General features: G+C 39.6%; 2 protein-coding genes across 6 annotated transcripts in view; one reads left to right on the top strand and one right to left on the bottom strand.

Moving 5' to 3' along the window:
* Positions 1 to 8,595, bottom strand: part of TPR (translocated promoter region, nuclear basket protein) — a 45,866-nt gene extending 37,271 nt beyond the window's left edge. For all 4 annotated transcript variants that reach the window (XM_068416786.1, XM_068416789.1, XM_068416790.1 and 1 more), the window contains exons 1-8: positions 8,427 to 8,595; positions 5,823 to 5,927; positions 5,287 to 5,360; positions 4,271 to 4,367; positions 3,785 to 3,888; positions 3,308 to 3,472; positions 2,631 to 2,723; positions 2,430 to 2,510 (exon numbers count right to left, since the gene is read on the bottom strand). In XM_068416786.1, the coding sequence (XP_068272887.1) occupies positions 2,430 to 2,510; positions 2,631 to 2,723; positions 3,308 to 3,472; positions 3,785 to 3,888; positions 4,271 to 4,367; positions 5,287 to 5,360; positions 5,823 to 5,927; positions 8,427 to 8,577 (870 nt within the window). In that variant the 5' untranslated portion in view covers positions 8,578 to 8,595. The remainder of the gene's footprint in view (positions 1 to 2,429; positions 2,511 to 2,630; positions 2,724 to 3,307; positions 3,473 to 3,784; positions 3,889 to 4,270; positions 4,368 to 5,286; positions 5,361 to 5,822; positions 5,928 to 8,426) is intronic.
* Positions 8,596 to 8,983: 388 nt separating this feature from the next.
* Positions 8,984 to 25,325, top strand: ODR4 (odr-4 GPCR localization factor homolog). Of its 2 annotated transcripts, XM_068416891.1 has the most exons (14): positions 8,984 to 9,125; positions 9,915 to 10,048; positions 10,481 to 10,612; positions 11,003 to 11,098; positions 11,927 to 12,033; positions 12,753 to 12,789; positions 12,916 to 13,056; positions 13,680 to 13,775; positions 14,307 to 14,372; positions 15,381 to 15,509; positions 15,976 to 16,066; positions 17,709 to 17,894; positions 22,805 to 22,897; positions 24,120 to 25,325. In XM_068416891.1, the coding sequence occupies exons 2-14, from the start codon at positions 9,950 to 9,952 to the stop codon at positions 24,185 to 24,187; spliced, it is 1,341 nt and encodes a 446-aa protein (XP_068272992.1). In that variant the 5' UTR covers positions 8,984 to 9,125; positions 9,915 to 9,949; the 3' UTR covers positions 24,188 to 25,325. The 2 variants fall into 2 exon arrangements, with proteins under 2 accessions (XP_068272992.1, XP_068272993.1); XM_068416892.1 differs by lacking the exon at positions 12,916 to 13,056.
* Positions 25,326 to 25,646: the final 321 nt, after the last annotated feature.

Genomic DNA, 25,646 nt, shown 5'->3' with positions numbered 1-25,646 from the left:
AAAAAGTTGATATTTTTAGGGAATTTTCTATAAACAGATTATGTTTCTTTGCTTCCAGGTAGAGATCTCACAAGTACAAGACTGTACAATACAAATTCTGCAAGTCCATTACAGAGAACTGAAATAAAGTTGATTCAACTTTTACTAATCAGCAAAGTCTGAGAATAGGCTCCCGTGGGAGGGCACTCAATCTTGGTGCTTTTAGTATCAGCTCAGACAAATCTGTCAGCAGTTACAAGTATATAGCAAACCCTATGTTAGGCAGAAGACAAACGTTTAAGCCCCTTCAAACCAATGATTCTATAATAGAAGCATGAGTAAATAGGAGTAAAAAAAAACAACAAACAAATTAAAAGGTAGATGGTAATGCATTATGCTCTGGAAAAGCTAGCTATTGCGTTGCTGTTCAAGGAAGGGTCATCCATTTACATTTAATCAGACAAAGTATTAATGTAGAACTCAAACCTTCTACCCTACTTAATTCTATGTGAGTATCTATGCAAGAAAACTCAGGAAACAGACCTAATTAACCTGTGCATCTAATATGCATAAAGAGCAATCAGTTGTCCTCTTTAGCTGAACTTTGCCTTAGTCAATCTGCTACAGGATATTTTTCCCTTCCAGCCAACAAAACAACAAAAATTACTTGTTTAGATGGTGCTGCTTTGACACAGTATATGACATTCAGCTGTGTCTTAATCCGATCACTAACACTTGCAGCTTTATTTGAAATGAACTTCAAGTGTAGAAAAATCTCTTGCACAGTCATATTTTACATAAGAACCTTTACCTCCCCATACATCGTAAGACATAATCACATTCAGACAGTACAAAGCCTCAAAACAGTGAGCCTGAAATTACTATTTTAAGCCCAGTTTTCCTTAATCTGCAAAATGATCCAAGTAATCAGAGAATCACAGAATCACAGACTGTGCGGGATTGGAAGGGACCTCGAAAGATCATCCAGTCCAGTCCCCTGCCGGAGCAGGATTACCTGGATCGTGTCACACAGGAACGCATCCAGGCGGGTTTTGAATGTCTCCACAGAAGGAGACTCCACAACCTCTCTGGGCAGCCTGTGCCAGTGTTCGGTCACCCTCACCGTAAAGAAGTTTTTCCTCATATTTATGTGGAACCTCCTGTGTTCCAGCTTGCACCCATTGCCCCTTGTCCTGGCAAGGGATGTCACTGAGAAGAGCCTGGCTCCATCCTCATGACACTTGCCCTTTACATATTTATAAACATTAATGAGGTCACCCCTCAGTCTCCTCTTCTCCAAGCTAAAGAGACCCAGCTCCCTCAGCCTCTCCTCAGAAGGGAGATGTTCCACTCCCTTAATCATCTTCGTGGCTCTGAGCTGGACTCTCTCTAGCAGTTCCCTGTCCTTCTTGACCTGAGGGGCCCAGAACTGGACACAATATTCCAGATGCGGCCTCACCAGGGCAGAGTAGAGGGGGAGGAGAACCTCTCTTGACCTGCTAACCACACCCCTTCTAATACACCCCAGGATGCCATTGGCCTTCTTGGCCACAAGGGCACACTGCTGGCTCATGGTCACCCTGCTGTCCACTAGGACCCCCAGGTCCCTTTCCCCTACGCTGCTCTCCAACAGGTCTGTCCCCAACTCGTACTGGTACATGGGGTTGTTCTTGCCCAGATGCAGGACTCTACACTTGCCCTTGTTATTCATTAAATTTCTCCCCGCCCAACTCTCCAGCCTGTCCAGGTCTCTCTGAATGGCTGCGCAGCCTTCCGGTGCATCAGCCACTCCTCCCAGTTTGGTGTCATCAGCGAACTTGCTGACAGTGCACTCTAATCCCTCATCCAAGTCATTAATGAATATATTGAATAGAACTGGTCCCAGTACCGACCCTTGAGGGACTCCGCTAGACACAGACCTCCAACTGGACTCTGTCCCATTGACCACCACTCTCTGGCTTCTTTCCTTCAGCCAGTTCACAATCCACCTCACTACCCGATCATCCAGACCACACTTCCTCAGTTTAGCTGCGAGGATGCTGTGGGAGACCGTGTCAAACGCTTTACTGAAATCGAGATAGACCACATCCACAGCTTTACCATCATCTATCCACCGGGTTACGTCCTCATAAAAGGCTATCAAGTTGGTTGAGCATGACTTCCCCTTGGTGAAGCCATGCTGAGTGCCCCTAATGATCCCCCTATCCTTGATGTGCCTAGAGACAGCACAGTAATGTAAGATTTCAAATGCTGCCTAAGACAGCAGCAAAGAAAACAATGTTTTGGGTGTTTCACAATGTTTTACAAGGGAAGTTAGTCTTCCCACATCCACACTTTGTGGGAAAAAAAAAAACCAACCAGAACCAAAAACTGGCCTGCATTACATTTAAGGCTGAGATTCAGCCACATGTAGTACTAATACACGCTTATAACAAAGTCAATAAACTCACCTTATACAAATTGGATAATTTTATGTGGGCATTCAGTTCATTGTGGAATCTTTCCTCCATACTAGCCTGCTGTTCTTTTGCCTAGTAAATTAAAAAAGAGACAGGTTGGGGAGCATGCCACTATTTCTTTCATGCATTTTGTTTTTTTAATTTGTACAAGCAACTGCAATGCTGTTACACATATATTTCAAGTTGTCTCACCTCCTTTAGTTTATTCAAAAGTTCTTCCACGTGCTTCTGAAGATTTTCATTTGACTGTTTTAAGCTGTTTACCTGTTCCTCCATTCTGGAAACCTGTTCAAAGAAGAAATGAGAATACCATGTACAGATTGGTCTTTCCAACCCACTTTATTTTGGAAAATACCCAACATTGGTTTTTACTTTAAAAAAAACCCCAAAAGTTCCAGAAAGAGCATAAACCTGACCAGCTGTCACAGCTGTTAAACAAACTGCTCTGATATCCAAACAGAAGCTCACTGAAGCTAAGTATGTTCAAAATACTGCCATTGATTCTGCCACGTATTTTGCTGCAGGAAAACAACAATATCATCACCCCACCCCCCAAAGAATGTTAAGTCAGATCCTTCTACCCCTTCCCTTTATTAAGAATTGTATTCCCATACATTTTAATAGCACTATACCATTATATACTTTTTTTTATCAGCAACTCCAAAATTTCTAGCTTATAATTAAAATCTTTTGACTTTTCTACTTTAGATAATTCCTTAAAAATCACAAGTTAAAAGAAAGAACACCTTATTAATTGCAAAGCATACTTTTTTCTTTTTTTACTTGAATACAGTTATTAAAGTACTTGGTTCTGTTTAATACAGTTAATTAGGAGGTATAATTTACAAGAAATGGCAAAATTACACTACCTCCTCCTTCTTGTTCTCCAGATTACATTTAAGCTCCAAGATTTCATTGCCTTTCTCCCTGGCAGTATGTAGAAGTTCATCTGTTTTGGCTTTCAACTCAGTGTTCAACCACGTGTTTTGATTCTGTAGCAGTTCTTTTTCTTGCTCCAACCTTTTCTCACGGTACTAAAAAGAAAATTGCATAGTTTAATTGTACTGGTTTCTACCTGCCTTCACAGATCAGGGACCCTTCTTCCTAGTGGGCAGAGGCAGCCACCATTGCCACCAATGAGGCTTGGCCATGCCCAACCTGATGCCCCCTTGCCTTCTATAAATACACGTCTCACTTCCAGTCACAGCCACCAATTTTGTTATAAATAACAGGAGTACACTCGACCTACTTTCAAAGTCAATAATAACAAAGTCATGATTACACCACACGTAAACAACTACTTATTAGAACATTAACACATACTATGCACATAAAGTACTACTCACCTTCACGGAAACATCTGATGTTTGAAGTTCATCCAACTTTAACTGAAGTTTCACCTTTTCTGTGTTTGCTTCTGTAAGCTTTTCATTTAAGCGTTTAACATCCTCTGGAGGAGGGAAACCAGTGTTAAAAAAAGCTAATTGTAGAACCGTGAGTTTTAATTACTCAGCTTAACTAAATTGTAAAGAATGAGGACAAGATATAGCGTATGTAACTGTATATTGTGCAATAAGATATTGTATAATGTATGATTTTATACCTATAAAACCAAATATAATTTGTAAAACTGCTGTGTTTTGCTGCAATTAGCATGTAATTTCCTGCCTTGTTTCCTCTTCTCTAAATACTGTTTCCTGCTAATCCATTATTTGCTGCTGCCTGTACAAACTGGATACTGGATACTCCATACCAGGTCAATTGTTCAAGCAAGTCTTTTATTTAGCAAAATCATGTGAACTACTAATATGTTAATACGTTCTTGGCTATACCGTTTAAATGTTCAACTTCCTGAGAGCGTCTTTCACTTGTTCGAACCAAATCTCTCTTTTCAGCTTCCAGTTCTTCTTTTTCTCTACTTAAACGGCTCTGAAAAAAATTGCAAAAGAGCAATAAAGAAATGTGATCAGCTTTCTGTTACAGTTTATAGTCAGTATTTACACTTAGAACTTAGAGCAGACTAAATGAACTGATGGCCTAACAGAAACCCGAAACAAGCAACAGGAACTGTTTAAAACTGCATCTAATTTTAATATTCTTTGAAAGACAGTTTTGATAGTTAAGACTTCACTGAAACAGTTTTGGTTAATATTTGAAACAATATTTGGTTAAATAAAACAGGTAACAGAGTAACCAAGGATGAACACACGCAAAAAATCAATATCAAAATCAAATCAAAAATAGTCTTGGATCATTTACAGGCTATAACACTGCCTCTGCCTTCTAAGGGAGCAATACAAACCACTTCAGTCAGGCCCAGGTAAGTCCCTCTGGGGAAACAATCAGATCCATCTTCTCATTGGGGACAAATGAATCTAATAATAATGTTTGCACTTCCTGCTCCAAAATGTGTGTTCTGCTGGATGCATCAGCTGAAGTGACACAACCCCGTGGTTTTGAGCATAATGCAAGGAAAAATGCGCCAGAGTGGGGGAAAGGATGGGGGAAAGCCAGAACTCCTCTTCACATCTTTGTCCGATTTTTGAGGTTCAGCTTAAAGTCATTTCACAACAGGTTTCAGCTAGAATGAAACAATCTATCCAAATTGAAATAAAAACATCTGCTCTAACACATGTTCACTTGTAATTTAGTTTGCTAAAACACCAACATTTCCTTAAAAAACCCACACAATTTTCCTGTACAAAGAGCCATATGGACATGTAAATACGTACATCAGTACCCTTTTGTACTGATATTGATACAGTCCAGTTTGGCAATTGATGGCATTCTTTGCTGCAATAAGACAGGTGAACCAGTCTTTCAGCTTATCATCCAGTTATTCCAGTACCTGAATGGCTGCATTACGATCCTGAGCAGCTTCAAGTTCTTTATTTTTCTCACTCAGTGACTTCAACTGTTCATCTGTGGGATAAGAAGATATGGTAGTGAGGGATCTCCACTGTAACATGACAGAATTCACTCTCCAAATGCAATTAAGCCAAAATTACCCTTAACAATGTAAAAAGAGGAGGGAGAAAAGAAAAAGAAGAATTCAAGACTTCACTATGGATGGACTAGGTCATGTTGTGGCAAACTAATGCAACCCTTAGAGCAGAGGGATTTGTTGTGAAGATCAATACATAACCCACTGTACTACTATCACTACAAAAATCAGAAAGCAAGTTGTTTTTTTTTTCCATAAGAACAAAAATTCCATTTTGAAAAAGCCAACTTGAACACAAAAGCAAAACATCTCTCTACTTGCAGAAATGTAGTTGATGGATGGATTTTCAATTTCTATTTAAAACTTAAAGCATTTCAGCTTAACATTAGACTAAAGAATCAACATCCTGTCCAATGTCAAGAGTGTGCAGTTATACTTACGCAGTTTTTTAAGCTCCTCACGGAGAGTTTGACATTCTTGTGTCTCATTTACAAGTCTCTCCTGACTTTGAGCCAGACGCTTTTCTACTTCAAAGTACTGTTGTTCTGCAAAATAACAATGTCAACTCAATTTCACTTAATAAACATTTCTTTTCCTTTCTCACCTTTATCAAAGATACTTATTAATGGTCATCTTTATTAAATAATGGTATTTTTAAAGAAAATACCTAAAAATAATAAGACTATAGTAGAATTTGAAGAAAAAAGTATTTTTGAAGGCAAAAAGATGCATTTCCACATTGGATTAACATTGTTTAAAATACTTTGTTAGCATGGAAAGTGATATGTTTCCAGAAATCATCCATAAAATAACAGCCTAATGAATTTTAATAGTTCTTTAACATTTTTGATGTAGCTAGAGAATGTTCTATCAGCACAATTATGAAACGTGGTCTCAGCTACATCAACTTCAAACTTCTTTTACCTGTAGCCTATTTCTATACACATACCATATAATCCACATAACCCAACGTATCAAGAGATTCGATTCAGAAAATTTTTAATGAACACTTTTTAAAATGAACTCTTGTGCTCTATGCTGCATATCCCATAGCACTGAACAAAAAAATAATTAGTTCGAAATTTTGGTTACCCGAAACAGTAACTGTGTCGTAGAGCCTAACTGTAAAATATTTAGTAAAAGCAGCAGCAATCTCACTTTCAGGCATAGTGAGCTTCTAAGGAAGTACTGAGGGATTTTTATTTATCTTATGCTTCCTGCCATATCTTACAATTTCAAATAATGCTGCCCCTCCAGCCACATATGAGAAAATCTGTGGGTTACCTTAATTTACACTACACTTTATGAATTTACTGCAGCAAGATTTTTATGCTGACAGAAAGGTTGAAGGAAATGTGGAAGTAAAGTTTACATCAGCAGTATGGCACCTACCCGACAAATTAACTCGTATTCACCACCCTGCCCAGCGCTTACACTCATCTACGCTTTTCTCTCATTTCTGCTTCAGTTCTCTACTGGTATTATTTTGCTGTGATCAAGTAACCTCCAAATCAATATTGACCTGGACAGGCTGGAGAGTTGGGCGGGGAGAAATTTAATGAAATATAACAAGGGCAAGTGTAGAGTCCTGCATCTGGGCAAGAACAACCCCATGTACCAGTACAAGTTGGGGACAGACCTGTTGGAGAGCAGCGTAGGGGAAAGGGACCTGGGGGTCCCAGTGGACAGCAGGGTGACCATGAGCCAGCAGTGTGCCCTTGTGGCCAAGAAGGCCAATGGCATCCTGGGGTGTATTAGAAGGGGTGTGGTTAGCAGGTCAAGAGAGGTTCTCCTCCCCCTCTACTCTGCCCTGGTGAGGCCGCATCTGGAATATTGTGTCCAGTTCTGGGCCCCTCAGTTCAAGAAGGACAGGGAACTGCTAGAGAGAGTCCAGCGCAGAGCCACGAAGATGATTAAGGGGGTGGAACATCTCCCTTATGAGGAGAGGCTGAGGGAGCTGGGTCTCTTTAGCTTGGAGAAGAGGAGACTGAGGGGTGACCTCATTAATGTTTATAAATATGGAAAGGGCAAGTGTCATGAGGATGGAGCCAGGCTCTTCTCAGTGACATCCCTTGCCAGGACAAGGGGCAACGGGTGCAAGCTGGAACACAGGAGGTTCCACATAAATATGAGGAAAAACTTCTTTAGGGTGAGGGTGACTGAACACTGGCACAGGCTGCCCAGAGAGGTTGTGGAGTCTCCTTCTCTGGAGACATTCAAAACCCGCCTGGACGCGTTCCTGTGTGACATGACCCAGGTAATCCTGCTCCGGCAGGGGGATTGGACTAGATGATCTTTCGAGGTCCTTTCCAAGCCCTAACATTCTGTGTGATTCTGTGTGAATATCAAAATGTTGATTCTATCAGGAGCATCTTACAGAAAAGTTACGGTCTTCAAGACAGAATGTAACAGAAAAAGTATAAACCTAAGGCTATTTGAGAGTTGGGTAAACAAATCATTATTTCTCTTCCACAACAAGGATCAAAGCAGACCGAAGCATATCCATACTTGTTAAAAACCTGATTAACAGCTATTCTCTAAGCCCATTTTGAATGCAGTTTTAACCCTGAATAGTCCTTTGCAAAAGAAAAAAGAAAAAAAAAAATCAGACTTCTCTTGCCAAGCGAAAGCGAGAGAAAAAAGTGCTGTCACGTCTCGACTGAAGGGCCCTTCCCAGCCAAGGCACACGCCCCCGCCTCAGGGCCCCCTCCCAAGCCGAGGGCGCACACCCCCACCTCACAGGCCCCAGGTCACCCCCTGGAAGCGTCTGGAAGACAACAAAGACCCGTCAGGCCCAGCCCGACCTCCCCCACTCCTCTCATCAGAGCGGACCACGAGATTGCTAGTAGCTAAAAGCGGGGGAGGGGGACACACAGGACACCCGGCCCGACCCCAGCCGAGCTACCGGCCCGCTGCCTCCGCCCGAGCACCGGGACGAGCGAACACCGCCCTTGCACAGAGCGGTCCCCCCCGCACAGAGCAGCCCGGGGCCTGCCCCGCTCCCGCTACCCCCTCACCTCCGTCCCCACCCTCCCCAGACTCACCGCTGTCCACCTTGAAGCGCTCATGCCTGGCCTGGAGCCCGTCGATTTCGCTCTGCTGATCGGCCAGGAAGCGCTCGAGCTTCCCCTGCACCGGCTTGGGCAGCTTGGAGAGCTCGGCCCGCTCCAGGACCTGCTGCAGCACGGCCGCCATCTTGGCGGCAGCCCCGAGCGTCGCGGCACCGTCCGGCCCAGCGCCAACCCTTGGTTTCCGGCCAGCAGGCCGCGCGCCCACCAGCACTTCCGCTTCCGGTAGGGCGGCTCCGTCCGCCATCTTGAGTGTGGCGGCGCTGCTGGGTGAGGCGTGAAAGCTGCCGAAATGGAGACAGAAGCACCGAAGGCTCCGTCCCGAAGCTCGCCGCGACCCTCCTGCCGTTCTAAGACATTCTGTGCTCCCGGGCGGTGCGGGGGGAGGCGGCACCGTCTCCGCCACTCAAAGCATGGCGGCGCCGGCGCTGAGCGCTCCCTCGGCGCGCCCTTTTCCCGCGCTCGGGTCTGGCTTGGTGTGCGTCATCTCCGTGCGCGGCGCCTGCCGGTGACGTCGCCCTCGGCCGCCTCAGGGCTTGGCGGGGGTGGCTGAGCCTGGGAGCCCGGCGGCGGCCGCGCCCGTCAGGCCAGTGCGGGGAGCGCTGGGGGCGGCCCGCGGCGGCGGGGGAGCTGTGCGGGAGCGGCCGCCGAGCTGTGGGCCGGGCTCGAGTGCAGGTACAGGCGGTGCGGAGGGGCTTTTGGCCTGGCCGTGTGGGCTGGGCTGGGGTGGGTGACAGCCTGCCTGCTCGCCCCGGTGCAGAGCGTCAGCTCCGCCGTCCCTGCGCAGCTTTCTCCAGCAGACACCTCTGCGGGGACTCGGAATGCCCTTGGCTTCCTCACCGTGTGCTCTTTGGAGTCAGCGTTTTCATAGTTAATTTTTGTGAAAGTCGTTTTCAGCATAGGTCTGCACGGAAGGGAGCAGTGTCTGCGGCAGTCCCCGTGTCCTGGGGTCTGGAGTCGTGTGACTACTGATGGGAGCTGTAAAGGTGGCCTTTTGGGTAGTCCACTGATGCTGTGTTTTGAATGCCTTAGGAATTGCAATGAAAATAGTGCACAGCATGTTGAAATGCAAATGTGGAATTTAGCAAGTCCCTCAAAGACACACGTGAATGCAAAAATGCACACGTTACATTCTGGCCTCTGATGAAACATGAGGCAGCAGGAGATTGTTGCTTGGAGACATGTTTTTCCTAGCATTTGCTCGCATGACTTGCAATGTCATTTCAGTGGCAAGTATTTAAAATAGTTCTCTTTCCAATAAGGGTCACATATCCCTTTTCCATAAAGGTATAGAGAGTTATGTTTTTCATTTAAAAAAAACGAACTTGCAGATCATAAAGCTACTTAACTAACCTTTGTCGACAGATAAGGTATTATCCATTCAAGGTCTTTGTGTGAGACTTATTTTCGTGTAACTGGTGTAGTATCTATACTTTCTTTGACTTTATACAATTTGTTTTGTAGGTTGAAACTACGATACTTAGTCTAAACCTGCAGCAATGGGTAGAACTTACTTTGTTGAGGAAGCTATTGGGCAGTATCTTTCAGACCTCAGCACAAACTTAAAGCCTTATGTCACTGGCCTGTTAATAGGGCAGGTAAGTGTAAAATATTTGAAGTCTGTTCCATTCATTCCTGTTAACAGGGGAAAACCCCCTTGGCCTTAATCATCTGGGATAAGTCCATTAACATCACACTGAGCTTGTGTGGTGCAGGAGGGTGGTGATATGACTGGAAGGGACTGCTGTAAAGGGTTTGCAGTGTCAACCAACTACTCAAGTCTTTTAAAATGGTTTTTTGAAAGATAGGACACACAGAAAAGAAATTAAAATCTTAAAGATAAAACTTATCACTAAACAAGTCTTTAAGGCAAAGGGAAATTCATGAAGGAATTATTTTTGTGACAAATTACCACAGAGTTTAACAATACCTACTGTAAAGCAGACCTTACGGTGACTTTATTATACAGTATATTCTCAGACTTGATATCAACCTCATGGTACATTTGCTTATATTGATGTTTTTGAAAGTGTTCCCCGCAAAGAGACTACGTAATTCGGGCTGTTCGAACGCCTCCAGGGGAAGAGCAGAAGGAAGACAACATCAGTCCTTCAAAACTGGCATCCATTGATGAAGAATGGATAACTATACATGCTGGTCAGGTAGCACAGCATGACTTAATGAAGGGGGTGGGAGGAACAGAAAGGAAATAAGACTTAAAAAAACTATCTCATCGCTTGTGTAATTTCAAGCGTTTTTCTCAAAGTAAAAGAACCTTCCTCATCACACTAGGTACAGATATTTTAAACTGAAATGTCTGTATTGTTTTCAGAATTTATGATGAAACAGAGACTTGATAGGACCAAAATGAGAAAAATTGCAAGGTGCTGAGTTCCTGCATTTCAGAGGAACCTATAAGTGAAAAGCCAGCCTTGCTTATTTCATTCCTGCTCTTAAAGCATACTTGTCTCATTAGAAATTTTTGATATATTAAGTTACGTGGTTGCTAGATCTCTGATTCCCATTAATACATGTTTATTTCTACTCTTAAGGTTTCTAGAATGCTTCCTGGAGGCTTATTAGTTCTTGGTGTTTTTATTATTGCAACTCCAGAGCTGTCAAAAGAGAGTCAAAACACTTTGCGCAAGGTAAGTGTACTTCCTGGTGGAAAGACAGGAATATCTTTAGGTGTGACGCTGAATAAGTTTCTATCATTGTCTTGAGCATATACGTTTGTTTTCTTTCTTTATTTCTAAAAGCACAAACGTTCTGATTTGATGTGTGGTTTTGAGACTGAAACCTTTGAGTTATATTTAAACACTACTTAGGACGTGCTACTGTCTAATAGACTTAAAATGCATTTTTGTTGCAGTATTGGGGCATCTAGTGCCACATTTAGTTTCTGTGCTGTAGATGTATGTGCATTTTATCATTTTCATAAGGTAAGCATGATAAGTGATTTAAACATGAGTGAGTTCTGAAGCAGAAGGTCCAAGATTCAGTTTTGGCAGTGCAATGCAACCGCATCTCAGTTGTGGTTACTGAAACTAGTAGTCAGCCAAAAAAAGGTGAGCTGTGTCCAGGTGATCAGTGATTTCCTGAATTAAAATTTGTTTTTTTGAATTAGTAGCTGTTTTGCACAGTTGTCTTTCCAGATCCTCAACTGATAGGCATAGTTGTAATATTTTGTAGGGAGAGAAGCATAGAAGTTGAATATGTGAATGTGTGTTGCTTGGTTCAGTTTATAAGGAAGCTGAGTTAAGATTTCACAAGCAACTTTCACTTTGGAGTAGTTGCCAATGAATCTTAGTTGAATGTTCTTTTAACATGACATTTTGGTGACATGTGAGCTGTATTTTGGGTTTATACTTAATTATGAAATCACTCGGACTTAGAACTTTAGTGCAAGACTATTTTCCAGAAATGATAATGCATTATTTTTGTGGAAAAATCAAAAATACTTTTTTCACCTTTAGCTAGTCTTCTCAGTGGAAAAGTCATTGACTAGAAAAAGGCTCTGGAAACCCGCTGAGGAGGAGGTCTCGGACAGAGTAGCTCTTCAAATCTGTTCGGCTACAAAGAAGTATCCTTTACGAGCAAGGTTTATTGATTGAGACTGTTGCCTGCAGCCTTGTTTCTGTAGTTATTTCTAACTAAATGATAAATTGGGAGGGGAAAATTGTTTGAGTTCAGATCAGTAAGTGGAAATCACGGAGTTTTCTGATTAGCCATGAGTAAGGCTATGGGCCCTCTTATCCTTGCAAAATTTCCATCCTTTCTTACTCTTAGGTTTGTTTGTGTGGTGGCATCAAATTTTGCCTTCCCCAGTCAGTTTTGATTTGCATAAATTGAGGAAAACACCTAAAATGCTGTACAGCTTCTTGAGCTTGCCGTTATCAATGATACTTGCACAGAAGTGGGGAAGTAGCGGGCATGTGGGATCTGTACCAGTGCTGCAGAAGAATGCTGGGTGTAATGAGGTAATACAAGGAGAGAAAGCCAAGGCTTTTTCTTAGAGAGGTGAGAGAGACGAGGACAAATTACCAGTTGGTATATTGGTAGTTCTCCCTGTGAATACCTGTTGATCTTAATATATTTGTAAGAGATGGGACAGCATCACTATGGTAGTTGGAGTTTACAGTCAAATGTTTTTCCACTTTTTTACACTAATGAAAGGTGAGAACTTTCTTCAGAGCATAAATTAGCTCAACAAAGAAGTTAAGTAAAAGACAAAGTTAATTGCGAATTGCTGTTACTTGTTTTTTTTGCTTTTCACTGGATCTTTTTCTTTAAGTAGCAAAGAGTAGTTTGCCGAACCTATGATGTACAAGATCCAAAGGTAAGCTTATAATCATGTCATATACAGCTTCTAATGCATGACAAGTAATGTTTCAAAAAAAAAAAATCTCTATTTGAGTTATACAGAGTTTTGTATAGATGCTTTATCGCTTATTTCTGCTCTCAGAGTTCAGCTAAACCAGCAGACTGGAAATATCAGAGTGCTCTATCTGCTTCCTGGTTAGCTTTGGACTGCACAGTAAATGTTAATATCCACATTCCACTTCTTGCTACTTCACCGAACCATGACTTGGAGAAGAATACCCGGGTAACTAACCAGCTGCACCAGTTGTGTGGTTGGTTGCTACACTACTTTTTCTGTTGAAAATTAAATGAGAGAGAAAGATTTGAATAGTGTGAGTAGAGGAGTAGGACTAATCAGCAGAGAATGTTTGGCAGTTATTCCTCTTTTAAATGTAATTTGAAGTTACTATGAAGCATTCATAGTATAAAAACCGCAGACAGCTTTTATTCTGCTGTGCTGAGTGTTGGCAGTTTCCTTTGCTCAAAACTATTTGGTAATTGTCTTGACTATTCCAGCTGAAGTCTCTTCTGCATCACCCAGTGAAAGGTTACATCCAGTTAGAACAGGGGTATGGGGTGCTTCTAATATGAATTGGCTTTCAGTAGGCTGTGTCCCTCTGTAAAAATCAAATCCCTGGGGTAGCACTTAAATATTTTGAAATACTAGTTTCGAAATGGATGTATTCTGAATGTGTTGGTTTTAAGATTTAACTTTGGAAAAACATAGACAGATTTTTCAGAGACTAAAACCCTCTCAGAATAACTTGAAACATGTGTTTCCATAATTTTCAGGATGATACTGTCCAACTCTTAGTGAAATTCTCTTTCCTCTTTCTTATGAGATTTTTGTTTTCACTTCTTTAAAAGAATGGATTAATTCGATGGTCAAAACAAATAGAAGACAGTGTTTTTCTAATTAATGGACAAGTTAAAGATGATGATACAGAACTACTGGAAGGGCAGGTGAGTACCAAACAACAAGGAACTGAACTCTAATAGATGTGTAGTTAGAACCTCCAGTGTGATAAAGCATTGGCTGAGGTGTCTTCTGTACAATATTTGTTGATCTAATTGGCCTATTTCAGGTAACTAATATGCAGGACTGCTTGTGTTCCCATCTTCTTTGCTGCAAATTGCCTCTTCTTCCTCTGGCAATGCGAACACAATCATTATATGTGAAGTCTGACTAAAAGCTTTTCTATAAGCTGTGTCCTCATTAAAGAACATGAGTAAGGTGTGAATGTAGGTGATGAGATTTCTAAGACCTACATATGTCTAAATGTTCAACAAAGAGTGGAAACACATTGTTTGGTTGATGCACTCATCTTTCCTTTTAGTTTTGTAATTCTGTTCTCATGGCTGTTTTCTATGTGCCATTTTTCTCTCTTAAAAGCTATAAACTAGGGCACACTTTATACCCTAGTGAGGAGATCTTGATTCAGGGAGATTTTTTTCCCTGTTTCATGACACACAGAATTTTTTTTTTCCCCTCAGAAAAAGTTGAGAGGAAATACTCAATCCAGCCCTCAGTTTTCTGATGTCAAAGTTCTAACACAGCTGGTAAGTATTTAGTAGTTTGTAAAATGTTACCTCTCTGTTATCTTTTAAAATAAAATAAAAAATAAAAGCTCAGTCCCTAGTGTTGGGTTAAGGTACAGATCCTGTGAGCTGAATCAGCTGGAGCTGTTGAGTCTGTGTCGGGTGTTTCTTCTCTACCAGAGGTTATGCTGACTTGAACTGAATTAGGTGCTGAATTAGGTGCCCCAGTCTAGGTCCCAAAGTCCAAATGTGTCCAGGCTTTGTTTTGGAGGCTTCTTGCACAGCACAGGCCATCCGCTTTTGTCAGGTAGTTCCTGGTTTCTCTAAACTTACGTTTAGCAAAACTTTTAGAAATGTATAAAATGCCATTTTAAAGACTTGATGACTATCTCAGCTTTTGTTGTTACATTGTTCCACTAGTTAATTGCCTCAGAGGAAGGAAACCTTTTTATTTTGGCAGAAGTAGTGAATGCAGTTCTTGTGGAAGTTATGCATCCCCCTGTTGCCAGGTGTTGTCCTAGAGTGCTTCATACAACACACTCATTGTTTTGGTAATTGGGGTGAATATTTCTAGGCAACAGTTTGATACACTTCTAAATGTGACCACATTTATAATTTGGTACTGACTGATGGGATGATTCTCAGGATCCTGTAGGTTATGCTGAGTATATAGTAAGCATACAAACTTCATTGTTTAAAAAAAAAAAACCTTAAAAAGATTTCTAGATTGCAATAATAATATTAGCCCCAAGCCACTTGCCTGGAAAGTTTTAGAAGTCTTATACACACAAGTATTTAAATTGCAAGAAATGGAACGTCTGGAAAAGTAAATACATTTTCCATAATGGAAAAAGATTTTCAGGCTTAAGTAACAAAACTAAAATAAAATTAGACTTATAAATTATGAGGGAAAACAGGTTATAGGTAAACATCTTAAGGTATGCTATTAATTTCCTAGTTCTGTTTTTTGTTACTCATGCTGCCAGTGCCTTGGTAACAAGATAAAACTGTGACATGTTTATTTTTCAGTCCCAGGGTTCAAGTCATAGATCAACAGCTACAGTCCAGATCTGCAGTGGTTCTATAAATCTCAAAGGTGCTGTGAGATGCAGAGCCTACGTACATAACAACAAGCCAAAAGTTAAAGAAGCTGTTCAGGTAGTGGAAAGGTGGTTAGTTCATCAGAAACATTTTTTGAAATACATGAAATTTGTCAAACTGTTTTTTTTCTTTACCAAAATGACATGGTCTAGACTGGGGTCAAAATACAGGTTTACTTGTACAGTAATTCCCCCCCGCCCCCACCTTATTGAGTCAATGCCTTGGGATTATTCTTGTTTGGTTTTAGTGGTAATGTCCAGATGTTGTCAGTTCTTAGTTCTAACAATGCTAAAATTTTCCGCAGCTTTTCATTTTTGTTTTGTTGTTTTCTTTTTTGATTTCAGTTCTTTTGCTGTTAGCTTCTCTTTATTGGACTTTTTTAAATTCTCTTTTGAGTTTTTATTTTCTGCAAAAGAACTATTCTTTCAACATGGGTTAAACCTGCAAGGGACTTCTTTTGTTGTTTCTTACTAGCTTTGCAAATGGCTTTTATATTACTGATGTTTTCGCTTGGTTCTTGCAGGCTTTGAAAAGAGACATAATAAACACATTGAGTGATCGGTGTGAAATACTATTTGAAGATCTGCTTATAAATGAAGAACATCACCAAAAAAGTAGGAATTAAAAAAAAAAAAAGCTTATATTTGCAGTGATTTTTGGTTGGTGTAGAGAATTCTGCTGGTGTACTGAAGTTCCAGTATGGTTAGAGCAGAATAAAGAGCAAATGGCACAATTTCTGCTTGGCAGCCTTGACTTTTTCTTAAATCCAGAGAATTTCTGTCAAGTTCAGATATGTTCTTTGACATCACAGCTTTCACACCAAGTTTATATTCAATTCTTATGACTACAAAATGCAATTTCAGCTGCTTTCTCACTGATCAGAAATCTTGTAATTTTAAAAAATTCTGTAGTTGAAGCTCCTGTCACTGAAATTCTAACTGTGACTTGCACGTTTTAAATTATTTATTATTATTATTATTATTATTATTTTTAAAATCACTGTATGGTATTCCTATTAATATTGAAGTGTGCTAGAACTTGGTAGGATTAAAAGAACCATCTGGACATGGCCTTCCATGTTTTTATATCACCTGTGTTACAAAGGCTAGTGGACTTGAGCTCTGAAGTTTGATAGTTCATCTCCATTAAATTAAATATGACATTGTATGTGCTGATTATGATGTGAAGAAGTATCCTGATTTTTTTTCTTTAACTAACTATGCGAATACATAATTTATGTTGTCTCTGCCCCCTGAACTTGCTTCTCTTCATCAAATACTGTTTTACAGGCTTTTTGTCTTTTAAAGAGGTAGATCTTATTTTCAGCACCATGAACAATTACTGGATTGCATTAGCTTGACTTTAACAGAGCACCATGCAGTGGCCAGAACACAATGCAAACTGATCTAGTGAAAATAAAACTTCCTGTGATGATTATATTAAAAACTAAGGGGATAATTATATTAAAAACTAAGGGGATATATGCTGAGTCCAGGTCTCTTAGCTCATGCTGGGTAATTCTTTAACCTTCATTGAGTCAGTGCAATGGTATCAAGTTCTCTTGTTGTGTTCTTTTTGGTTTTTATTAAAACCAAATAGTAATTGAAATATCAATTTGAAGATCTTTTATAAAGGAAAGTCTTTTAAGAGATGCTTTTTTGGTAGTGATTTTAGAAAAAAAAGAGAAAAGAAATGGAAAGAGGTTGATAGTGTAAGGAAAAACGCTTCACGTTCAGAATTACCATTTGCTTTAGGGTAACGGCAGCTCATTTTGGTGTTAGCCAGCTTTATCCAGCCTGCAGGATTTCAGTTGCATGCAGTTTTCACTTTCCTCTTGAGGTGGCACCCGTGCCTTGTGGCTTTAAGTGCGGCAAAAAGCAGCCGAGTGTGTGCAGTCCTTTGTGGTGGTGAAATCATATGCTGTTCTGTGTGCGCTCTTATCTGCAATCTTTCCCAGAGTTCGTTTGCTAGTCATTCTAAACATGAAAAAAGGGCTGTTTAACATTTTATGGTCTGTTTTGGAGGTGTCTCGGGTATTTCTGGAGAGGCTAATGTAAAAACATAATATAATAGCAACCAAAACTTTCATAAAACAGTAACAACTAAACAAGTTGTGCCTGAAAGCAGGATTTTACATGGAAACCTTGAGTAGTTCTTTTGCAATAGCTTTATCCTCTGGTCAGAGATTAATGAGGAATCTTATCGTAACTGGCAAGGCTTTATTTGGATGGTATTTTTTTCCCTCTTTTCTTTCAGATCTTGAGAGAGAATATCATGTCTTACCTCAAAGATTGTTTGTCCCTGTTGCTGGGTCCAGTGTGATGCTCAGTGATTATAAGTTTGTTGATGAGGCCGCTGGAGAAATTCAGGGACATTTTGTTGAGATGTTGGATCAATCTGTGCAAGCTGAAGATATCCATGTAGCAGAGGAAGTTACCACAGGTAAATACAGTATGTGAGAACCAGGATAGACTGTTATCATGGATTATGAAAACATTGACTAATGGCATAGGCCAGTTTTATCCAGATACAGATATGCTTAAAGTTGGCTTGCTTCATATCAAGCTGTAAGGGTTTATATCAATCTAATTACAGTTGAAATATAGTTGTGAAAAATAGTAAGGGTTCGTGCAGTTTCTGTGTTTGGCTTGTAACAGATCTCTCTCCTCTCAAATATTTTGTTCTTTCACTGCATTATCTGTGCAACCATGGTTGCAGCTCATGAACTGCAGTAGATACGTAAATATATGCTTAAACAAGGTTTGCATACGTTGCACATGAATTAGAGGTGATCCTATACAGGCAAATAAACTGTAAGGAAAAACCTGTAAAGCTTTATATTCTGCTTACTTTTTCAGTAGTTCAGCTTTTTTCATCTGAGTAGTTCTGATACTACTTACAGTAAGTTAGAATAAGAAGTTGAGTGCTTTAGTCAAATCTACTGTTTTTTCACTAAATAATTAAAAATACTTTAGAAATACTATTAGCAAAAATATATATATAGTCTAATGTGTCTTTTGGGAAGTTCTTATGGTAAAACCTGACTTTTTCAAAAATACAAAGTACCTTCCTTTGTTCTGAGTATTTTAATTTGTGTGTCAAATGCAGTACCCAGAACTGAAGATTTGTCATTCACCCGAAATGGGAAGAAAATTGAGGGAGACTTTGATTTTCTACTGATTATCTTACGTGTTTATGATCTGATTATGAGACTGTTCCATTCCTTTTAATACAGATATTTTGCTATAATCTAGTTTCTGACTTCCTTTTTCTGAATATTTCTGGTTTATATGATTTCCTGTTGTTTTTTTTTTTCCCATGTGACTTAATTTCAATGTAGGAGTCAAATCTATACTTGAAATGCTTCTAGTAATACTTCCTGTGATCTTATGGAAGAGATTTCTTCTCTCCCCCTTTTTCCCTGTCACTGTGAATATGAACTGCAGGTTATAGTTTTATCATTTAAATTAAAAAAAAATAACACTAATTCTCAGATAAGAACTGTGAACACTTTTTGATGTTGGTATTTAGGGGCAAAAAATGGGAACTGTAGCCACGAGCTTGCTGTGTAGGGTGAACTGTGGTTACTGATCTTCTACTTGACCCACTTGTTTACTTGGAGGGTTTTTTGAGTTTCTTAATTTCAGACTTACCATAAATTCTTATGACTTCCTAAATGAGTCAGTTTTCTCCAGGCTTTAACTCAACCTGTTAGCTGTGAATCTGACTCATTATCTTGAGAAGTAAAAGATTTACACAGTTCAGAAACCTAAAGAAGAACAGGAAAGCCAATAAAAAAATCTCTTGCATTATAAGAGTAACTTTAATAATCTTAAAGCTAATTATTGCTGAGCTTTAAGGAATTAGTATAACTTAGGGAAGCAAATTAATATTGTTGTAGATGGGCGTGGGAGGGAGAGAGAAGATGATTTGGTTTAGCTTTATTGCTTATGTAAGGATGGAGTATCTGGAGGGAGGACGAAAGCACGATTAGACTAACAGCAACGCATCACAAAGAGCTGATGCCAATAGTACGTGTAAAATGATGTCCAGGTAGCTCACAAAATGAGTTTGTGTGTTCTTGTAGCTTGCTGGTTATAGTGTTAGGTGTGGGGGATTTATTTCCTTTTTTTTTTTTTAAATGCAAATTAAAGTAGGTGCATAGCAGAGGAGAGGGAAAAACATACTGGCTGTATCAGAAAAAACTGATACTGGCCTCGTCCCAGAGAACACCATAAAGTTTGTCTGCAGAATGGGTTCTGTTAATAGCGATGATAATAATAATGCTATCAGCACAACGCTGTTAGGTTCTGATAATTATTGTCACGACATTATTAACTTGTGGTTTATTAAAATCACAAGTTATTTATACAGTTCTGTTAACACCAGGAAATGGTGTTAACTGTAAGAAAAGTGTTCTGTCTTGTAAGAAGAAGCATTAATTTTGCAATTTGATTTTTATTGGTACTTTGATATGAAGTATTGCTGTAAACATGTTTTTGTGACATAATGAGAGTTTGGGTTTCCCTTGTATAAAGGTGTTTCCAATGCACCATTCCAATTCGGGTAGCATTTGTTGTTTCTCAGAGCTTAGTGCTATCCTTATAAGTAATAGTCAGTAGGCAGTAATGGTATAAAAATTGGTTTGTAGTGAATTTTGACATCAGCCTTTCTGTTTGTATCAAAATTCCTGTGGTCTTAGGCACCAACCTTGAACTAAGTGGACGTGCTGTCCATAGTGAAGCTCTGGGGAAGGTTTGCTGATAAAAAGTGTTGTTTAAAATTCAAAAACATGAGCAGGCTTTTCAGATAATTTCTTTTTTTTTGTTGCTCTTTAAAATACGCACTTGAGAAGAAGATGATCTAACCAGTATAGCCAAAAGATTTATTTTTAAGCAGCTTTTAGTCAAAACATATGAAATAAAGGTATTTTGAGAAGGTCAGTTTTATGTGCTTACTCAATACAGCCTTTGCTGCTGTCTCCTACAGCTTTATTCTCTTGATTCCTGGTGCAGCTCTTCAGTGAGGTCACTACTGGGTCATGCTTTAAAATTGTTACATCGAAAATAAAAAGTAAGAACTGACATATTTATAATTGAAAGATATAAATAGCACTAACACCGTAGTTTCAAGGTATTTAGTGCTTTAATACAAGCAATTGAAAGCTCTGCATTTATGGTTGGCTTTACTAAATCCCTTCTCCTCCTTGGTGCAGGGCATGGGGGTGGTGGTTTAAATACCCTGAGTGGATAAACATAAATAAGACTTCAGCAGTGGTAATCACCTCACCATCTTTGTTAGCAAATTGAGGAATTAATGAAGAATTAAGGATTCATATCATTGGTACGAGGAAGCATCTGCTTTTGAAAACTTTTTGTGTGATTTATACTACAGCTGCTTCAAATGCAAGTCTTCCATAACCTAATGGCATAAATTACTTTGGTAACCAAGTAGCTCAAAGGCGTTTCTTTTTGCCTCTTTCTTTCCCCCCACTCCCCCCACCAAGCAAGTGGGCATTGCTGCCTTGGTGTGCAGCTTCAAAAGTTACCTTCAGAAAAGTGCAACAGTTCTTACGAAGGTGCCAAGAAACATAAAAGTTAGAGGGCAGAAACTATCCTACTCATCAAAACTAAAGCAGAAAGAAACCTGCTGGATCTTGACTTCAAAGTGGACCCAAGAAATGTGGTCAGCTTCTCCGAAAGAGATCTTTTAGGGAATTGAAAGCTCTGTTAAGTAGTTTGGAGTGAAAGAGGTGCTCTTACTGTGCTAGTTAAGGTACTTAATTAAAAAGCTATCTTGCAACAATAATTCATTTTCTCTAGTTGCAGATTTCTGCTCCTATTTTAGGCAGATGAGGGTGTGTTTTCCTTTGCACAGAAAAAATAGTGATGAAACTATGGCCTCATTGTGGACCAGTGAGCTTCAGAGAGATTTGAGAATTTCTTTTCAAAAGAGCACCCCTTGCATTGAAGTTTTATGTCCTTAATTTTACACATATATGCAGCTTGCAAAGAGATCTCAAAGCAATGTTCATACTTAATATATTCATGTGTATTTGTGTGTTTATCTGTATGTCTTGCTATCCTGTTAAGTTTCATATTGGACAGTTATTAATTGCTCTGCTGTAGTACATCCTATACAAAGTCAGTGGGTTTAGGGATAAAAATTACTAAAGACAGGTCCTAAATGTCTAGGTTGAGTGCTTTTGTGTAACAACAGATCTTGTGCAAGTTCGACTTACGAAGTTTTTGAAGACAATCACACACATGACTCATCTTAGATGGCAGAAACAATCTTTCTGATCACGCATCTAGATTATACGTTTCCCCCATAGCTAATGATAGTGATAGAGAAAGTACTTTTCCATGAATCATTTTCATATTAATCATACATGGGATGTGCCTTATTACTTAAGCTATATAATTTGTAATTTATAAGTGATTAACAACTGCCCTCTGGAAACGGGAGATCTGTTTTTATTTAGATCAGTATTCCACAGACTGCTAAAACTTGATATCTGGTGCTGCTGTGGGTTTTTCTTCTTCATCTTCTGAATAAGAACAATCTTATCACTGAACTGCCTAGTCCAAAGCTCTGTGTGGGACAAACGAGCGAGTTCAGCTGGAGGACTCAAGGTTAATCCCCTTCTTTCTTTCCTCCCCCTCTCTAACAAGCTGGATATAGCCAAGTAATTAGGGAAATCTTTGGAAAGGAAAATAGATATGGGTTTGAATGCCATCAGTCTGGAAGTAGTCACACGCGCTCACATCTTGGCTGAGCAGGATTTAGTAATTGTTCCAAAGGGGAACTCTGTGCCTGCTCTGAAAGTATATTTTTAGGGGATCTTCAGAAAGGAATTTCTGTGCTTTGAAAGAAAGTATTTCTGGCTGTTGGGTAGGGAGATGATGCTGGGCTCACTCTTTTAGTGGCAGTGGGTTTTGTATGTAGCCTGAACTCTGGACAGAGTTTGAAGGGAAAGCTTTGATCTTGGAAGGTGGTTAATGGTTCGTTTTGGTGGTTCCCTCTCAGAGCAGTCAAATTCTTCTCAGGTGATGTAAAGGGGGTTGGGTATGTTACTCTGGGAGCAGGGTGTGGAAAATGAGTTTCAGAAGAGGAACTTCTTCCCAAATGTATTTTTCCTCTTTATTTTTACTTTTCTATCCATGTAGAGTAGTTCAGTACTATACTGTTGCTACTCTACCATTTCAATGGCAATAAACTGTTTTTTTCTTACCATAAATGTACTTTACAAAGTTAATAGGAAGTTCTGGGCCTTTTTCATTAATTCAACTGTAAAACACAACTGTTAGCTTGTCACCTGGTATTTACTTCTTCACTTGATTTCCATGCAGTTGATATTTGTCCAGTTACTGGCAACGTGGATGACACACAACAGAAACAACTGACAAAAGCAACATTGCTGTTGAAACTTCAACAAAACATGGGTATGTTACTCCTTGATTTTGCTATGGCAATCCAGAAACTATAACGGGCCCTTGCAGTACTGTGAGGTTCCACAGCACTGTTAATAAACGGGTGAGATGAGTTAAAAAGTCTTAATCTCTGCTGCTAACTTAATATAATAGCTTTTCAAAAATGAGTCCCTATTTCAGTGTTGTAGTGCAGGGTGTTTCTAGGGAAGAAAGAACCACAGCCTGCTGTTGGAACAAAACCAGTGTTTGCATTTGTTCAGCCTACGAGGCAATATGGAAGGCTCGTGTAGCTTTATTTCTTTTTTGGAGAGCCACCACTTCTATAATTGCGTATGTTAAAAAAAAAAACAACCCCACAGTTGAATGGCTTTGTCAAGTAGACACTCATAAATCAATTGGTGACTCACTAACGTTCTTCCGAAGCTGACGAACTCATATGGGCTTGGGTGCTCATTGTCAGCCTCAACTGCCAATTGAGGGAACACCAGCCGCAGAACTCTTCTTTCAAACACAACTTCTCCATGATACTCCTTTGTCCAGCTCTCAGATCTGTCTGCACTTAGTACAGTTCTCTGCTGGGAGCTTTGACTGTCTTTTTGTATTAAAATACAGTTACACTTTAGTCAGCAATACAGTAACATCTGTTGTCTGTTAATTCTTAGAAGTAGAACATGGTAACTGGAAGATTAAAGAGTAGTAGCAGTAAATATGTGTTTGCTTTGGGTGTAAAAATGTTTTCCCTTGAATCATCAATCGTGTTTTGTTTTTTTTCTGTGTCATCTTCTGAACTGCATCAGTAACAAGCACGTTAATCAACAGGAAAATGACTGAGTAGATGTAGTGCCACACAGAGGAGGAAAAACTTAATAGCTTTTGTTTCTTAAAGCTTAACATTTTTGTTATTTTTCCTAGCCTGATTCCTAGAATTAAGCAGTAGTGCAGAGTCAGTGCATTATTTTATGGGCCAGGACATGGCCAAGGTACTACAGAAGTATGCAGTCAACTGGATTTCTGGAAGGATCCTGCTCTGATTAGAAATGTCATGTGGAGCTTTTATAATTTATCTGACATGGTCGCTTTAGATTTAGGCTTAGCAGTGGTAGATAGTTTTTGGGGTGGCTCTTAGAGTTTTCTTCCTGCTCATCATTCACCTTGACCCTGCCCTCCACACCCCAGCTGCTGATGACTGTGCTGCCCTTGCCACTCACTGAACGCCTTTCCTTTGTTATTTTAGGTGTGGTCATAGCAGCTGCTGTCGCGGTCTTTGCATCGATCTTCTCTTTCAATTACTTCAGTGATTAAATTCAAGCAACCGGAGCTTCATGGAACTATTGGCCAGTTACAAGATGGAAACATCTGGGTTTAATATATTAGTAATTAAGATTTGTTGCCTAAATATCACCAGTTAGATGTGCAATATAAATTGTAATGATAGGTTCAGTTAACTTGTTCCAGCATGCACTTACTGTATCAAGTAGAATCATTCAGTTTCAATATCAAGTAGAAGGTGAAGCAAGTTTACAAGAAACTAACCCTGTCACTCTGTAAATGAGTGATAGTGTTATTTTCTAGAAGGATCCCTTAAACAAATGCAGAGCCTTCATTTTCTTCCTGCTGGCTGTTTTAATGCAAAATGCTGCTACTGGTGTTGTTCAGGCTATGGGTAAGACCAGTATAGTTACCTCGTATGACAATTCTTGCTTTAAGGGTTCCTTTGCTATGAGAAATCTCATCTCATGGAAGTTAATTGGGGAAAAATTAGATTTCATGAAGTCAACATTTCACCATGTGCATTGTTTAGGTAATATTGGTTAACTAGCGTAGTAGGTATACAAATAGTTTCTAGTAGTTTCAAGACTAGACCAATTCAGCATGTTAAATCCTTCAGTTCCAGACCTGGAGAACTCAGAAATCAATAAAATGCATAGAAATTGAGATGTGTATATGTTGCCTTTTACTCAGTGACTCTTGGTGAGGATTTCTCTGTCCAGCTCCAATTCAACCATCGTCCTCTTGGAATATTAACATATAGCAACAGCTACATCTAGGCAGCCCTTGTGGATTATCTTGTAGATATATGCAAGTTGTCAAAATTATTTGCTTATTGGGATTTTTAGACTATAAACAGCTTTCCATTATGAGGTGTTCTCCTGGGTATATTAGGCGATAACATTACTTGCCATGAGGAGAGCGGAAGGAGGGAAGAATTCTGGTAGGTTAATAAAGATAATTCATATATGAAATGTGATGTTTACTTGGATCTGAACTACAATAGAAAAGAATTCCAGATTTTAGGGCATTTTAATACCTCTGAACATTCCTTTTTTTGTATAAAGGCACTGGAACACTGAGAAAAAATATAAACACTTTGGTTCTAAAGCATAATGAAGGGTGTGCTGAGATGCTTTTAATAAAAGGCAACTATGAGATGTCTTAAATACTACTGCCTCATCTGTGTGTTCTCTTTTTACATGTTTGGAAAAAGAGCTGCTTTTAGTATTGCAACTGTATTTTGGAACACAATCTTCTGTGCTCGGTATTGCTCAAGTAGGGCCTCTCGGAGGAAAATGATTGTTGTAATGGAGGCACAGTTTTCAGCTGCTGCATGTTTTGTAGATGCGAGGTATTCTGTGCAAATGGGTGGAATCAACAGGCAAAATGGCATTCTGGAGAAGCAGTTGATTCTAGGGGAGGTTGAGTGCTATCCAGAAAATGAGATGGATTTTGTAATGTGCTTCAAAATATGGCTGGTTTAAAAATT

This window comes from Nyctibius grandis, chromosome 21, assembly GCF_013368605.1.
Source record: "Nyctibius grandis isolate bNycGra1 chromosome 21, bNycGra1.pri, whole genome shotgun sequence".
Classification (NCBI taxonomy): Eukaryota; Metazoa; Chordata; class Aves; order Nyctibiiformes; family Nyctibiidae; genus Nyctibius; species Nyctibius grandis.
Note: the sequence above shows the minus strand (reverse complement) of the source record. Positions and strands in the feature narration are given on the sequence as shown.